Genomic DNA, 16,259 nt, shown 5'->3' with positions numbered 1-16,259 from the left:
GTGCCTTCGTACCTTACTAGACTCTGTGGTCATTGGGGGTTCTCTTCGGGTCTGCTGTGTCAGCTATCTGCGCAGAGCTGGGGCAGCACACAGAGGGAACACACGCACGCAGCCGAGTGATACCAACAAGGAGAGAGCAGAGCAGAGCAGAGCACCACACCGGTAGCACCTCTGACAACATCTCTGACAACAACACCTTTGCAGTCTTAGGGGGTGTAACGCTCCCTCACTGACCCCGGGGGAGGGAGGTCCCTGGAGGTCTGCGATAGCCTGTCTCCAGGCTTCTCAGTTTACCTGCATACTGGGCTTGCCTGGGCTCTGGCAGCCCATCCCCTGACAGTCTTAAGGGGCCGACTATAGCCTGGGCAGGGCTCAGGCAGCCAGCAAACAACACAGTCTTAAGGGGCCGGCTGTAGCCTGGGCGGGGCTCAGGCAGCCAGCAAACAACACAATCTTCAGGGGGCTGGGGCCACTTCTCTTCAGAGAGAGAGTCCCTTGCAGAGGAATGACAGTCAGCCACCCAGGGAGAGGGCAGGGGAACGCGGGCCATCCCTACTCCACTGCATCCCAGCCCAGGGCCCTGGCAGGGGCAGAGTCACCTGCCCCGGGGTCGGCGGGGATCCAGCTGCAACAAGCCGATGCTGGGGGTCTGGGCTTTGCAGCCAGCCCTACGGCAGTTGCCCCTGGGCCACTTCCTGCATCCAAGCGTTGTCCGGCTCCTCTGACTAAACAGCAGCAGGCACTCCAGGCCAGTCATCGTCCGCGTCTGGGGCGTGGACCGGGCTAGGCGGAGGATCTGCCTTGAGCTGCTCCAGAACCATCGACACGTCCTTCCCCTCTGCAGGTTTCCCCCTGAACGGGCTGTGGGTCTGGTCTTTTATACTTCCGGCCCCGCCCTTCTCCTTCTGGCGAGGGGGACGAGGAGGCTTAGGCTTTGCCCTTCCAGGGGTGGGTAATGCTCCCTCACTCACCCCGGAGGAGGGAGGCCCGTCCGTCTCACTACAGCGGGGAAGGGGGAAAAACGCTGGAGAGGTGGTTTAAGTGGGTTATGGCTTGTTATAATGTCATAAATCCAGTGTCTCTGTTCAGGCCAAGATTTTTAGTTTTTAGCAAAGTTATGAATTTACTCTCCCAGGCTCATCTTTTCAAGGCATGCAGATTTCCTTTGAGGATGAGGACTGTAGAGTGATCGCTTTGTGAGAAGGGCTTACCGACAGGTGATATGGTGTTTTTGTCTATCAATTTTCTGTCACGTATAACCCTTTGACCACTAAATACAAGTTCAAATATGCTGAACTAGGCCTTGAGAAAAAGCGAGGAACAACTTGATGCACCTCAGACACTCCAGAAGGGATCATGTCAGACAAGAAATCAATAGAAGCTCCCACACACTGGAAGAAACTTACCTGGAAATCATGCAAGAAACCCAAAACAACCATTCAGAAAACCTGATGACAGCCATCAAACCCAAAAACAAAAAGTGGAACCAACTACAATTCCACAACCCACAAAACACCATGTCCAGGAGAAACTATAGTGCCAGGATCTACCACATAGGCACTATACAACCCAGCCTCATCAGTTTATCAAGACTACTCCTAACTGGAGCTAAATTACCTGTACTCTCCAAAGGACTGAACTTCTGCTCCACCACAGAACCTGAATCCATACTAATGTGCACTGGCTCTGCCTTAAAAAATTATTTCATAACAATGGCGACATCACCCACACCTACCATGTTCCTACCGACAGTCATAAGAAAAAAAAATTATCTGACTGAACACCCCACAGAGTGGATGAAATCAAATTCTTGATCGCTACATCAATAGCTTCAGGAAAAAAATGACTGAAATCCTTAATAAACTTCACATCCACTATAATCACTCCACTGCAGAGAGGACAGTTATACAGTCCCTAAAATCCAACCACCAAATAGTGATAAAACCAACAGACAAAGTGGGCAACCCTGTAGTCCTTAAGCATGAAGACTATGGCAACAAGGCAAATCAACACCTTTCTGACCCCACCTACTATAAAGAACTCAGAGAAGACTATAGTTTACCCAGGAATTTAAGGATCTCATCAAATCGTTCCCCAAACAACTCCAGGAGAAACTGTACAACCTTATACCCCACGAACCCACCCCATGGACCTTTTACATGCTTCCCAAACAAAGGAACCCAGGCAGACCCATCATATCTGTCCATGGCACTCTTACCGAAGGAATATTGGGACTCATAGAAACCATCCTCAAAACACTCACCACACAAAGAGGCCGCTTCCTCCAGGACACAACCAACTTCCTTTGGAAACTCTGCAACATTAGCAACCTCCCTACACCATCTTTGCCACCATGGATGTCACCTTTTTATACGCCAACATCCCTCACAATGATGGCATAGCTGCTTGCCTCAAATATTTACCAGATAATGGACACTCGCCTCAGATATCCACCCCAAACAATCGCCAAACTCATCCTCACCCACAACAATTTTACATTCAACAAACACTTTGTCCAAACCATGGGAACAGCCATGGTACTAGAAAGATTCCCCACTGTGCCAACTTCTTCATGGGCCACTTTGAAGAAGAATTTCTGGACAAATGCAACATGAAACCAATGATATACTTTAGCTACACTGATGATATTTTCATCCTCTGGCCAGATGATCCAAACTCCCTCACAGATTTCCACCACAACTTCAACAACCACTACCTGTCCATTAAACTCAGACAATTCCTACACCAAAATTAACTTCCTGGACACCACAATCAGCTTCAGCAATGGAACCATACAAACAATTATACATAAGAAATCCACGGACCACCACACCTACCTTCATAGATCCAGTAACTACTCCAAACACACCAAGAAATCTGCTATCTACAGCCAGGCATTCAGATATCACAGCATATGCTCTTAGGAGAAAGTCAGAAAATCAGGTGCCAGGCAGTAGTGAGTAAAATAGAGTCATGTAGCTGCCACTGGATGGCACTGTGCTCTCATCTTGGGAATCTCCCAGACCACTGAGTGAACAAGAGACCAGGCTGCAAAGCAGCAGCTGGGGGAGAGCCGGAGTTTCAATCCTTGGCCTGTGTCCAATGGGCTGTGCCAGCCAGGACCTGAAAACATGCTTCCCTATTGCCAGCTGGGACTGCTGTAGAACTCCCACACAGCCCAGTTTGGGGAAAGATGTGTCCCAATGTGACATTGCAGTCTATATGATTTTATAAAAACATGCTAAGGAGTGAATATAATGTAACTGGAATATGCTTCATGCAAAAGGTCTCTTGTAAGGTATCATTACAAAGTTTATAATCTACTGAGTGTGATCATCCTATTTTATAAATGTACCACTCTTGTATCTGAAACTAGAAATATGAAATATAAATCTGAGGGCCTATTGTAATTATGCAAAGTGTGGGCCATTAATGATGGTTTGGAATCTTGATGACTCCCATTACCCAGGACAATTGACTGCAGATGGCAGTGTTTTACCTGTATACCTGTCTTCCTGTATACCTGTGTGCTGGCAAGTGGATAATGAAGTCTTGCAGTGACAAGAGAGAGGACAAAGGATTCCTGCCTTATGCAAAAGATATATAAAAGAGTGGAAAAGAACAAAGCAGGAGGAGCCATCATGAAGAATCCCCTAGCTACCACCTGAGCTGGAACAAGAGCTGTACCAGGGGAAAGAATTGTCCCCAGGCGTGGAAGGTGTCCAGTCTGAGGAAAAAACTAACTGAAGCATCTCTGAGGGTGAGATTATCTGTATTTAGTTTGATTAGACATAGATTTGCGCATTTTATTTTATTTTGCTTGATGATTTACTTTGTTCTGTCTGTTACTACTTGGAACCACTTAAATTCTACTTTCTGTATTTAATAAAATCACTTTTTACTTATCAATTAACTCAGAGTATGTATTAATACCTGGAGGAGCAAACAACTGTGCATATCTCTCTATCAGTGTTATAGAAGGCGAACAATTTAAGAGTTTATCCTGCTTAAGCTTTATACATGGTAAAATGGATTTATTTGGGTTTAGACCCCATTGGGAGTTAGGCATCTGAGTGTTAAAGACAAGAACACTTCTGTTAGCTTCTTTCAGGTAAACCTGCAGCTTTGGGGCAAGTAATTCAGACCCTGGGTCTTTGTTGGAGCAGACGAGAGTGTCTGGCTCAGCAAGACAGGGTGCTAGGACCCTGAGCTGGCAGGGAAGGCAGGGGTAGAAGTAGTCTTGGCACATCAGGTGGCAGCTCCCAAGAGGGTTTCTGTGATCCAACCCGTCACACCTAGCTTCAGAGGAGAGGGTGAATGGGGGTATCCTCTCATGTCTGTGGGAGCTCTCGCAGGATATTGGGCCTCCAATTGCTATGATCTCTTATAAACTTTTCTGTATGTAATGCTCACCCTGCCCTATACTGAATAACCTGATAACCCTAACCACTCACACGGACCCTCACTTCTGATCCAAAACTAATCCATTAATCTCACCCTGTCACTCATCCCTGAACTACATCTTAGCTCCAGCCCCCTAATGCTAACTATAGCACAACCCTGAGATGGCATCAGCTCCAACCCTAAAGCACAGGACTGTTGGGTCCATCAAGCAGTGTGGTAGAGAATGTATGGGTCCCCAGTGATGAATGGTATCACACAATGGTGTGTTGTTAGGGTCCAACAGGACATTCCTTCCAATATGGTGGGAAGTGTCTGGATCCTGGCATAGCTTCTATTCCCCCAGTGGCATTGCCCCTCTACAAAAACTGGGGAAGTGGGAAACCAAGAAGGCAATCAGGTCAGTGCAGGCAGAAGTATTAGGGCCCTGTTATTTTTTTTCCTACAATGTTAAAAACTTGTTATCCCCCCACTGGATTGCATGTGGTGTGAGGATCCAGGAGGAGTCTTTGCAATGTACCAGGAAGGTGAGACTTCATTCTCTGACTGTGGTTTATATTTTTAACTCATGAGGAAATATTGACTAGTTCAGCAAGAACAATGCTTGCCCTCAGCCACACAGCGAGGGACTAACCGTAGTGGCTGCACTGTACCCAGTTCCAGGATACCCTGGGCCCCTGCTGGCCCCACCTTGTCTTTCGTAAAGTTTCCTTCCTCTAACTGGTGTTTTTTGGGTCTTGCGTTTGTTTTAAATCAAAGCACTAAGATTCACATGGCCAGTTGAGGGCTTTAGTTATAGCTTGTTCCTCTTTATTGGCTAAAACAGGATCATCACTCCTGAGCCAGCACCATACACAAGCCCTGTACCCAGCCCCTTTCTCTACATATCTTATCTGGCCCTGGTCATGCAGCAGCTAGCCCCTCACAGCCATTAATGGCTTTGTGTCTTCCCCACAGCTTGGTAAGATAGGGCAGTGTACTGGGACTCAGGAGTCCTTGTTCAATCCCAGGGTCAGCCACAGACCTTGCACTCATCACTTGTGCCTCAGATCCCCATCTGTTAAATGGGGACAGATGCCTAGCTAATAGACCACCAAGGAGTTAGGAACCAATGACATCCAAGTTTAGATGCTTGTCCCGGGATCTCACAGTGGCCAGAGAACTTGGTGTGCTCAATCAACAGCTCTGCAAAGGCCTGAGAGCAGCAAGCCAGAGACATTGAATCATTAACCACAGGAAGTCCTCTGGCTAGCCCAATGCCCTAATATTCGGGGCCTTCATTTAAGCATGACAAACTATAGGTGCTGATACAACAAACTTATCCCTTGATATCAGACCAGCCAGCTTGCAGAGCTGAGCCTGTGACCGTACAGACCCTGTGCCTTGACACAAGCCAAGAAAGGTTCACACTGACAGGAGTGAGCCAGTCAGCTGCACGGAGGCCAGCTTAGACATCAGCCCAGAGTGGTGAAATCGCTGAGCTAGTGATTTCACCGACCAGTCCCCAGACTGCAGGCCAGCAAGCCAGAGGAAGGTGCTAAGTCAGTGACTTCGCAGAGCCTGAGCCTTGAGCCAGTAAACTCAGAGAGGCTTGTACCTTGACAACAGCCCAGCAAGCCGGACATGTGGAGCTGGATACTTCACAGAAGCATGTCCCTTTGCACGATTGTGCTGGATATCAGCCCCGCAACCAAGAGCTGCTCTCAGGGCCTGCCATTAGTGCTCAGCCTGGCTCAGCTGTGGCTAAAATAAGTGGGAATGCTGGAGATTGCAAGCCCTGTCCTCCACTAAAAGCCTGTCCTCCCTTCTCCCTTGCTTGAGCTCAGCTCTCCCTGAACCCTCCTTTCTATCTCTTCATGGGCTGCTTGGGGAACTGCAGTGGGAACAACAGGCCACATTGGTGCTTGGCAGAGGAGTTTTCTGGGACCCAGGCCTTCCCACCAGCACCCTCTCTTGCCCAGGGTATGAGGGCATCTAGAGGGGAAGCAGAAAAGATGGTCCTGCTTGCAGGCCAGTGGCTGCAGAGGGCCAACCCATGGAGTTTTTACAGAACCCATAATTGCCCTTTCTGAGGTTTCACCCATGCCGTATTCCCACTGGCTGTCTGGATTCTGGCTGCCCAACATTTCAGACCAACAGCTCTGGCTTCCCTTGACAAGGGAGGACACCGCTTATGTCTTGCTCTTGTTCCCAGCAAATCTTGCAATGTAGAGGCCTACATTTTCCATGCCCCTGACTCCCCTGGGGACTATGCTTTCCAGAAGTCTTTGTGGCAGAGAGGGGAGCCTTGCTCCACTTGCCTTCAAGGCCTAGGTTCCTGACCCTGGAGTCTGAGTTTGAGCTGTGTCTCAGACCAAACTGTCACGCTGGGATGACTTCTCTCTCCCAAGGGTTGTGTCTTTTGTTCCATGGGTCTGTCTTTGCAGTACGATTTCTGGAACAAGGCAGAACAGCTTCAGAGACTTCCCTGATCAGCTCTGATGGGCCAGTATTCCCTGTCCTGTGCATGCCATGCACACTTTTGCTAGGCTAGCTATGGGCATGTTTGGGGACATGGTCTCTTTTCAGATACTGTTATTCCATTGGCCCTGTTCTCCTTCCTTGTTTTGTCCCATCACACAATATGACAGAGGGTCACTTCGGCATGTGCTAGTAGTGCCCATGATGACATAAAGCCTCCCGCACTGGGAAAATCCCCTATTTATTCTGATCTTTAACCACTGCCCTCATATTTCACCCTCCATAGCTCTTCAGCCTAGCTGGTGCTTTCACTCTCCAAATATCTGCAGAGTGCTTTCATTTCCATCACTCCCCATACACACCCACTGAAGTCTTCACTTAACCGTACTACACATATTTTAATCTGTCCTCATCTCTCGGTCCCTCTATCACACTGTGGCTGTAGTTGCTTTCCTCTGAACTGCTTCCCATTTGTCAGCTCTTCCTGGTGGAGCCCAACATTAAATACCCAAGTCCAAGTGTAGCTGCACAGAGAGAAAAGGTGAGTAAATCCCTCTTCTCTGATGTGATGCCTTTGCATATGCAACCCCCAAATGGCACTGCCTTTTTCTGAAACCATACTGTATTGCAAATGTATGTCTTTTAGGACTGCAGTGTTGCCCACCTGAAGCATTCAAAAGCCATGAGCCCAGGTTCCAGAAAACACAAGATTGGCTTAAAAAACAGGAAATTTTAAAAAACATCTAGGTTCTGTTTATTTGCTTTCTGGTGTTACAGCCTTTAGGGCCTGTGTTTTGAGGCATTATGGTGCAACCAAGAGGGCTAGAAATGGACTTTTTAGAATGAAAGCTGGGATTCAAGTGTATTCCCATGACTCCAGGAGCTGGGGCTTAAAAACCCATCAAAAATCATAAGATATGATAAAACTGCAAGAAATACCACACAGTGGGGCCTACACCACATGTACAGCCTCCTGTGTGACACTCACCATCTGTCACATGGCACACTTGCCCATGGGATTGCTTGCAGTTGATTCTCCCAGTCTCTGGGGCTGTTGAAACCTGCTCTGCAGGCAGGTGACAGGGTTTCTCTCCCTCTTCTGAGTGCTCCCACTGCCAGGGACCATCCATTGCACACTAGTAAAGGGTGCTGCCTGCAGTGATCTTTGGACATTTGCTCCCCTCTGCAGATTGGCTGCTGCCTCCAACTGCCCCACATTCTCCCCTCCCCCTTGCTCCCCCTGCCTGGTCCCCTCCCTCCAGGGCCAGCCTTAGGGAAAATGGTGCCCTGGGTGAACTTGTATTTTGGTGCCTTTGGTCCCCATGAGCACTGTGCCCCTCCCATTGTCTCTGGCCCTTGCAGGAGCCCCCCATTGTCTTGGCCCTCATGGGGTCTTCACCCCCTTTCACTCTTAATCCCTGCATCCCCTTCCTGTGATCGCATGGGAAACTGACCTGGATGCACAGAGCGACTGGCCGCTCCCGCGCTTGAATGCTGCTCCTCTGTGCATGGCTAGGGGGCTCTGAGGGGAGGAAGGAACAACATCAGCGCTCTCTGCATCCAGGTCACTTTCGCTACCGGGTCTGCATAAGGGGAGGGCAGGAGAATAGCAGCTCCTGATGCTCGCCTCACAGAACAGCCCAGATGGGGAAAGTGACCTGGATATATGGAGCGCTTGTTGGTGTTCCCCCACTTACGGCCCCCTAGGGGGCTGCAGAGGAACATTGGGAGGCAGGGCCGGCTTTAGGCACAGCAGGTCCCAATTCGAAGAAGCTGCCGCTGAAGCCCCACTGCTGTCTTCGGTGGCAGCTCAATCGCTGCCACGGAGGAAGGAACCTCCACCGAAATGCTGCCAAAGACAGTGGCAATGATTGCTGCTGCTGCCGACAGTGCCGGGACTTCAGCTGCAGCTCAATCGGCTGCCGGTGCCTTTGGCGGTATTTTGGCGGAGGGACCTTCCTCCGCGGCAGTGATTGAGCTGCTGCCAAAGACAGTGGCAGGACTTCAGCGGCAGCTCCTTCAGGATGTTGCGGGGCTCTCTTAGGGGTCCGGGGTCTGATTCCAGGGAATCAGCTGAATCGCCCTTAAGCCGGCCCTGTTGGGAGGAGGCGAGCAGTATCTGTGTGTCACCGCTCGCACGTCCTGCCCTGCACTCCTCTGCTGGAGGAATCAGGGAGAAATCTAGGCATCCCCCCAACATAGCACTCCCCTGCCAGGTGTGAGGAGTTTCTGACTACACCAGCAGCACATACCTCTGTCCCCTTGACCATGGCACCTCTGGGTGGTTTCCAGGGTGGCCCACCCCTAAGGCTGAGCCCACCTCCCTCCTTCGTCTCCGTCGCCTTCCCAAATGATTAACATACATAAAAAATAACCCCCCACACACCCCTCCCAAAACCCAGACACAACAGGATGCTGGTTTGCTCTGCATCAGGTAGCCTTCCCCACCCCAACTTATTATCTGCCTCGGCTATTCAGGCTCTGAGTGTGTGGGGACAGAGATCACTTCTCATCTTGCATCTATGCAGCACCTGGCACAAGGGGCCTGGATCTCAGGTGGCCTTTATGTGCTGTTCTAATACTACTATCTCCTTACAATGCATGCAGCTGTGCAGTTTCCCCAGAACCCTCCCCACTAACCCAGCATTAACCTCACCAGCACCTCTCCAGAGCTACCCCCAGAAACCTCCCCACCAGCTACCCCTCAGTCCCGCAGGGACGGGCACAGCACTAACCCCCTGACAGATGTAACCCACACACTTTCTGGGTATGCTGCTCTGTCCCCTTTAGTGGCACTGAGACCACTCAGAGATTAATGAGTCTGCTCTATTGCCTTAGCCAGCAGTGGCTCCAGGCACCAGCGCTCCAAGCGAGTGCCTGGGGCATGCCCTGCCAGTCCCTGCGAGAGCATCAGTCAGGTCGCTTTTGGCGGTGCACCTGCAGGAGGTCCACCGGTCCCACATATTTGGTGGCAATTTGGTGGCAGATACGCCGCAGGCATGGGACTAGCGGACCTCCTGCAGGCATGCCACCCAATCTGCGGGACCGGTGGCTGCCTGACTGCCGTGCTTGGGGTGGCAAAAAAGCTAGAGTTGCCCTTGTCCTTAGCTAAGGGCCACGTGGCTTTTAGTTCATGCATTTAGCTCCAGAGGTCCCTGGTTCAATCCTGCCTGCTGATGACTGGGATCTGTCTGTGTTACACAGACACTTTCTAGCTACCCACAGCCACACCAGTGCCCACCTATGCCAGTTCCTACACATAGCTCCAGCCCCAGTCAGGTAACCCCCAGCAACCACTTGGGTACCTCCATCAGCTATCCAGAAACCCTGGTTTCCCCACTACACATACAGCACCCATCCAACATCTCACCCACCCAGCAGTCCTTGTCTCCCTCCAGCCCTAAGCAGCCCTTCTAACTGCCTCCCTCACCTTCCTTGGAGATGGGGGAATCGCACCCTGAACCGTAAGCTGTGTGGTGAACGTGCTCTGCTGGTGGCCAGCACAGTGCCTGCCACCCCTGAGCTCCTGCACTGGGACCCATACTGTGCCACAGAGGTTCTCTGGGGCTCCCCTTCCTGCATGGATGCTGTTGTGCCTCCTAAGTCTCTGTCAGAGAGATAATTGAGGACTCCCCTCTCTGTTCTCTTCCCCTGGTGCCTGTTGTCTCTGTCTGTGCAGGGGAGCCATGTGCCAAGTTGTCTCTGTCTGTGCAGGGGAGCCATGTGCCAAGCTTGAGGTCAGGGCCTGCACAGCCTCTCCCACCCGCTCTTGCATTAACCCATGTAGTCCCTCTCGTTGACTGTGGCCTGCCGGGTGCCTGTCACAGTGCTCAGTGCTAGGCTGGTTGGCTGGCACAGCTAGTATGGGAACCAGATGCCACTGTACTGTGGGCTGCTGGGGAAGGGTCCCTGGCTGGACAGAGCAGCAATGGGATTGGGGGGGGGGGTGGCAGCCCCAGCCCCTCAGCGCAGGGGAGGGATGTCAATGCCCCCGTGCCCGGGGCGCCCCCCCATCCCTTTGATACACGGCTCTGGGGACATGGCACCCCAGTGGGGGGAAGGGCTCACTGCCCTGGGCTCTGCCAAGCGCCCTCTGAACGCTGCCTCGACCTATCAGCCCCGGTGCACCGCATCTGCCCGGGGTGAACGGGCAGCCACGGGGCGGAGGGGCTCAGACCCTTGGGGAGGGCTCTGGACCCCCAGCTTCCAGGCGCCGGTGCTAGCCTCTGGCCCGGGCTGCTCCTCCTCTGTCCCTGCCCCGGCCGAACGGAGACACAATAGCCAGGCTCCTCCTCCCGCCCCCTGCCCTGCCGCCGAGCCCAGCCAGCCGCCAGCCCAGCGCGCTCCGCCGACACTCGCCAGGGAAGCGCGCCCGGCTGCGCAAGAGGAGCCTTGCGCCCTCCCCGGGGGACATGCGCGGCGCGCCCCTTCAGCGGCCCTTGCCGCGCACCTAGCCGGAGGGAGCGCTCGGAGCCGGGATCTCCGCCGCGGCCGCCCTGCCCGCTGCCCCCATGGCTCAGCCCCTGGTGCTGCTGTGCTGCTGCGCTGCGCTCGTGGCTGCGGGCAGGGGCGTCCCCCCGACTGCGACCCCCGCCCGGCCCGGCTCGGCCCGCACCTCGCAGCCGGAGGGGGTCCCAGAGGAGGAGCCCCTGCAAAACGAGGCGGACAACCAGGAGAACATCTTATCTCAGGTAACCCTCCCCCTTCAGCGTGCAGAGCCGAGCTGCCCTGGCACCAACCGGGCTTGAGGATCCCTCGCCAGGGAGCTGCGTGTGTGTGTGTCACTCTCCCGGCTCTGCACAAAGGCGCGGGGACTTGGCCCTCTGGTGCCAAGTTTCCCTAAAGGAAGCTGGGGCTTTAACCCTTCCAGTCCCGCTTGCTCTAAGGTGAGGCTCCCAGCCAGGCATGGGGAGGCAACGCAGCCAGTGGCTAAGGGAGAGCCAAATTCCTGTGGCTTTACGAATCCGAGCTGTCTTGCTCTCCCGCTTTGGGAACTGGATTAGTTATTGGAGCTGAGAGCAGGAGAGGTTTATTATTCTGATTGTTGCTGCATATAATTTAATTGCCAATCCGCATAGTTAATTCCATTCACCCTTTTGTTTATTTGCAACTGCAGCACAGTAATTGTTCCCTGTATACAGATGAACTGCTGTATAGGGAACTGGAGAATCAATTCACAGCTTCTCTGTATCATAGAGAAATGATTGAAAATCAAGAATATTCCATGTATGCGGTGTTGTAGCCTGTTGGACCTACGATATTAGACAGAGAAGGTGGGTGAGGTCATATCTTGTATTCTATTGGTGAGAGAGGCAAACTTTCCAGCTTACACAGAGGTCTTCTTCAGACCAGACCTCCTGACTGCTCCTGTGTCTGCGTGTTTTATACGCAAATCAGACCGGAGGAAGAGTTCACTGTAAGCTCCAAAGCTTGTCTCTCTCACCAACAGAAGTTGGTCCAATCAAAGATATTACCTCCCCCACCTTGTTCAAGAATAGTGCATCTGGATTAAAGCAGCAAAGTTCAGGGTGTGTTCTCTGTTAGATTTGGCAGATGTACTGTACAATATTATCTATCCTTGGAAATGTCTAACAGAAGAATATTGAAAATATACTGTCAAGTTATTTTTATATTTCAATTTCATGACCAATTTCTGTGAATCTCTATAAAGGAAACCTGTGGAATTGTAGGAGACTATTAGAAATTATATATTACCAGGAAGTATATGGGTTACTTTTATGCATTATTCCAGACCATTCATTGACTCCCTTAACTCCTAAAACCCACCCAAGTAGAGCACCTTGTATGTAGTTACAAAGAATTCAGTGGATTAACTCTGATAGAATCAGTGTATTTAATATAAACTGTGGTGGCTCTGTCCCTTTGTTTAAATTTTAATTTTACCAAACCCTTTGTAGATAAGAATTGTTTGGGCTTGAGCAGTTTCTTTTCCAATGGTGAAAGGAAATACCTCATCAGAAATCCCTCTTTCCCAAATAGCTCAGTAGCAAAAAACCAAGCAGTCTTGAAGAAATGTTAGTCAGCAATTTGTGTAAGCAGTGAGCTATTTCTGCAAGGTTCAGAGTGTCTGAGCCTTTCTCAAAAACTTTACAAAGTAAACCAAAAGTAAAATCTTATGTTAGGAGCAAACTGATGCATTGTGATTTTCTTGTGATTAGTTGCTAGGTGACTATGACAAGGTGAAAGCAGTATCCGAAGGCTCCAACTGTCAGTGTAAGTGTCTGGTCAGACCTCTGGGCCGAGGCGCCTGCCAAAGGATTAATGAAGGCACTTCCAAAGCAGAGGATTTTTACACTGTAGAAACCATCACTTCAGGACCTGATTGCAAGTGTGCCTGCGTGGCTCCACCTTCTGCTCTGAACCCTTGTGAGGGGGACTTCAGGTTGAAGAAGTTGCGGGAAGCAGAGAGCAGTGACTTAAAGGTATCAGTATAGTTCCTTTTCAATGGGAGTGCAAGTTTGCAAAAGACGTTGCGCATCTGAAGCAGGCTTGGCTTGCCCTTTGTAAGTTCAGCCCCGGAAAAAGATCCATTATAAGGTATACAAACATAGATTGATTACCTCAGCTGGCAAAGCTGCTGCTAACACTTTGGTGCCAAGTTTTGGCTGTGATAATGTGCAGGAAGCCTCATCTACACTAGGGAAATTGTTACCACCAGCTAGCAAGCGTTAAAATATCCACAGACGAAAGAAAGGCAATATTTTCCTGAACACCATGTACAGCATAGCTCCTATCCACACAGCAGTGATTTGCACTTATTCAGTGTAGAACAGCGGTTCTCAAACTTGGGGTCAGGACCTTTCAGGGGTTTGCGACGTTATTACATGGTGGGTCATGAGCTGTCAGCCTCCACCCCAAACCCTGCTTTGCCTCGAGCATTTATAATGGTGTTAAATATATTAAAAAGTGGTTTTAATTTATAAGGGAAGTCACACTCAGAGGCTTGCAGTGTGAAAGGAGTCAGTCACCAGTACAAAAGTTTGTGAACCACTGGTGTAGGGCTACTGCTGGTATCAGTGGAAGTCATGCAGACATGAGCAGTGGGTATCTTAGGCCAGGGCAGGCTAAGCCTCCCCAAACAGCCAGGCGTGGCCCCACCCATGCTCTGTCCTGAGACCCCGTTCCTGCACTTCCCTCATGGCACCACCCACACTGCGCCTCTTCCCACCCTTGCTCAGCCTCTCCCCCAAAGCTGGCTGAGGCTAAGGTGGGTGGGCTGGCGGTCTAGGGGTTGGGTGGGCTGGCGGGCTGAGGCTCCGGCTGGCTGTGGGTGGCCGGTGCATGGGCCAGCTGGTGGCAGGACCAGTCCAGGCCACAGCGCGCCAAGCACGTGCTTAGGGCGGCATGCCGTGGGGGGCACTCTGCCGGTTGCCAGGAGGGTGGCAGGTGGCTCCGGTGGAGCTCCCGCAGGCGTGCCTGTGGAGGGTCCGCTGGTCCTGCGGCTCTGGTGGAGCATCCGCAGGCACGCCTGCGGGAGGTCCACCGGAGCCGCAGGACCACTGGACCCCCCGCAGGGAAGCCTGCAGGAGGTCCACTGGAGCCGCAGGACCGGCGAGCGGCAGAGCACCCCCCGCAGCGTGCCGCCATGCTTGGGGCAGTGAAATTGCTAGAGCCGGCCCTGGCTGGCGGTGTCTTGGGGCTCAAGGCAGCTGGGGCTCAGGGCTCTGCCGGAGGAGGAGGGGGAAGAAGGGATGGGGTAGGGGAGGGTCCTTGAGCAGAAAGGGCAGAGCTGGGGGCTACCCTCCCTGAACGGAGGACTCTCGCACCACCCATGCATGAAGAGGAGTACAGAATATGCAATAGATCTGAAATCTGCAATGTTGAAAAGATAGTAACAAGTGGATTGGAGAGGAGAATGTTGCCCTGAAAAGCACAGTGTATCCACAGCAGATGTTGCCTATTCCAGTCTGAAATAAAATCCACTTAAAAACTGGTTATAAACTATGCCAACTCATAATAACATCAGTAGTATCATTTAAAACTCTCTTTTTCTGATCTTGTTGCACTTTAATTACCTAATACTTTTTTACAAATGTTATCTCTTGGCTGCTCTTGTATCTGCATATTTTATATACAAATCTAGTTTAAAAGAGCCATAAGGGAGTGATTTAAATTAACATACGACAGTGGATTTACTCCTAAAGTTGACACTCAATCCTTAAGTCACATTATTTTCTCTGTTTGCTATAGCTCTTGCGATGTGAAATTCTCATTTGCTGCTCTGTGGATTCAGAGAACGCAGAATGAGCTGAGCCAAGGATGGAGTGCATATTTGTCACTTGTCATAAAATTGTGAATGGGGTTACTTCACTTTGTTAAACTGCTGCTCTATTTCACTCCATTGGAGGCTAGTGTGACCCTGGCAGATCAGTCTGTAAGGCATTTTGGGTTCCTTTGGGATGAAAGTTACTACAATGTAAATATAAGATTGATATTGCAGTGAACCATCTTGCCGACCAGTAGGGGACGGGCTAGGTGACTTAACAAGTCAATAGGTCTTTCCCATTTCAAATTTTTTGATGCTACAGTAACATATTAACTCTTTCTTTTCCAAATGACATCGTGAACAGTTATGAACAAGTCTGGGGACTTAATAGTTGGAAGTGACAGAGGAGGAGAATGACCTGGGGGTATTGGTTACTCACAGGTTGACTATGAACTGCCAATGTGATGCGGCCATGAAAAAGGCTAATGCCGTCCTCCTAGGATGTATCAAGAGACAGATTTCTGACTGAGATTGGGAAATGTTCTTACCATTGAACAAGGCATTGGTGAGACCTCATATGGTATACTGGGTGCAATTCTAGTTTCATACGTTTAAGAAAGATGAAATCAGACTGGGACAGGTGCAGAGAAGAGCTACAAGGATGATCTGAGGAATTGAAAACCTACCTTATGAGAAGAGACTCAAAGAGCGTGGCTTGATTAGCTTAACCAAACGAAGGCTGATGGGAGCTACGATTGCTCTCTATATATACATCAGAGGGATAAATACCAGGAAGGGAGAGGAGTTATTTAAATTAAGTCCAATGTTGACACAAGAACAAATGGATATAAACTGGCCATCAACAAGTTTAGGCTTGAAATAACATGAAGGTTTCTACTCATCAGAGGAATGTGGTTCTGGAACAGTCTCCCAGTGGGGGCAAAAAACCTAACTGGCTTCAAGACTGAGCTTGTGAAGTGTCTGGAGGGGCTGGTAATGATGAGATTGCCTACAATGGCATGTGACCGATCTGTGACGGCTAGTAGCAAATACCTCCAATGGCTGGAGATGGGGCATTGAGTTACTACAGAGAATTCTTTCCCGAGTGTCTGCCTGGTGGGTTTTGCCCACATGCTCAGGGTCTAACTAATCGCCATATTTGGGGTCAGGA

General features: G+C 50.6%; 1 protein-coding gene across 1 annotated transcript in view; it reads left to right on the top strand.

Annotated features, from left to right (window-relative positions):
• The first annotated feature begins 11,372 nt into the window (after positions 1-11,372).
• Positions 11,373-16,259, top strand: part of OLFML2B (olfactomedin like 2B) — a 128,363-nt gene continuing 123,476 nt past the window's right edge. The window contains exons 1-2 of the mRNA XM_030572842.1: positions 11,373-11,552; positions 13,041-13,304. Coding sequence (XP_030428702.1) covers positions 11,373-11,552; positions 13,041-13,304 — 444 coding nt within the window. The remainder of the gene's footprint in view (positions 11,553-13,040; positions 13,305-16,259) is intronic.

Source organism: Gopherus evgoodei, chromosome 8 (assembly GCF_007399415.2).
Source record: "Gopherus evgoodei ecotype Sinaloan lineage chromosome 8, rGopEvg1_v1.p, whole genome shotgun sequence".
Lineage (NCBI taxonomy): Eukaryota > Metazoa > Chordata > Testudines > Testudinidae > Gopherus > Gopherus evgoodei.
Note: the sequence above shows the minus strand (reverse complement) of the source record. Positions and strands in the feature narration are given on the sequence as shown.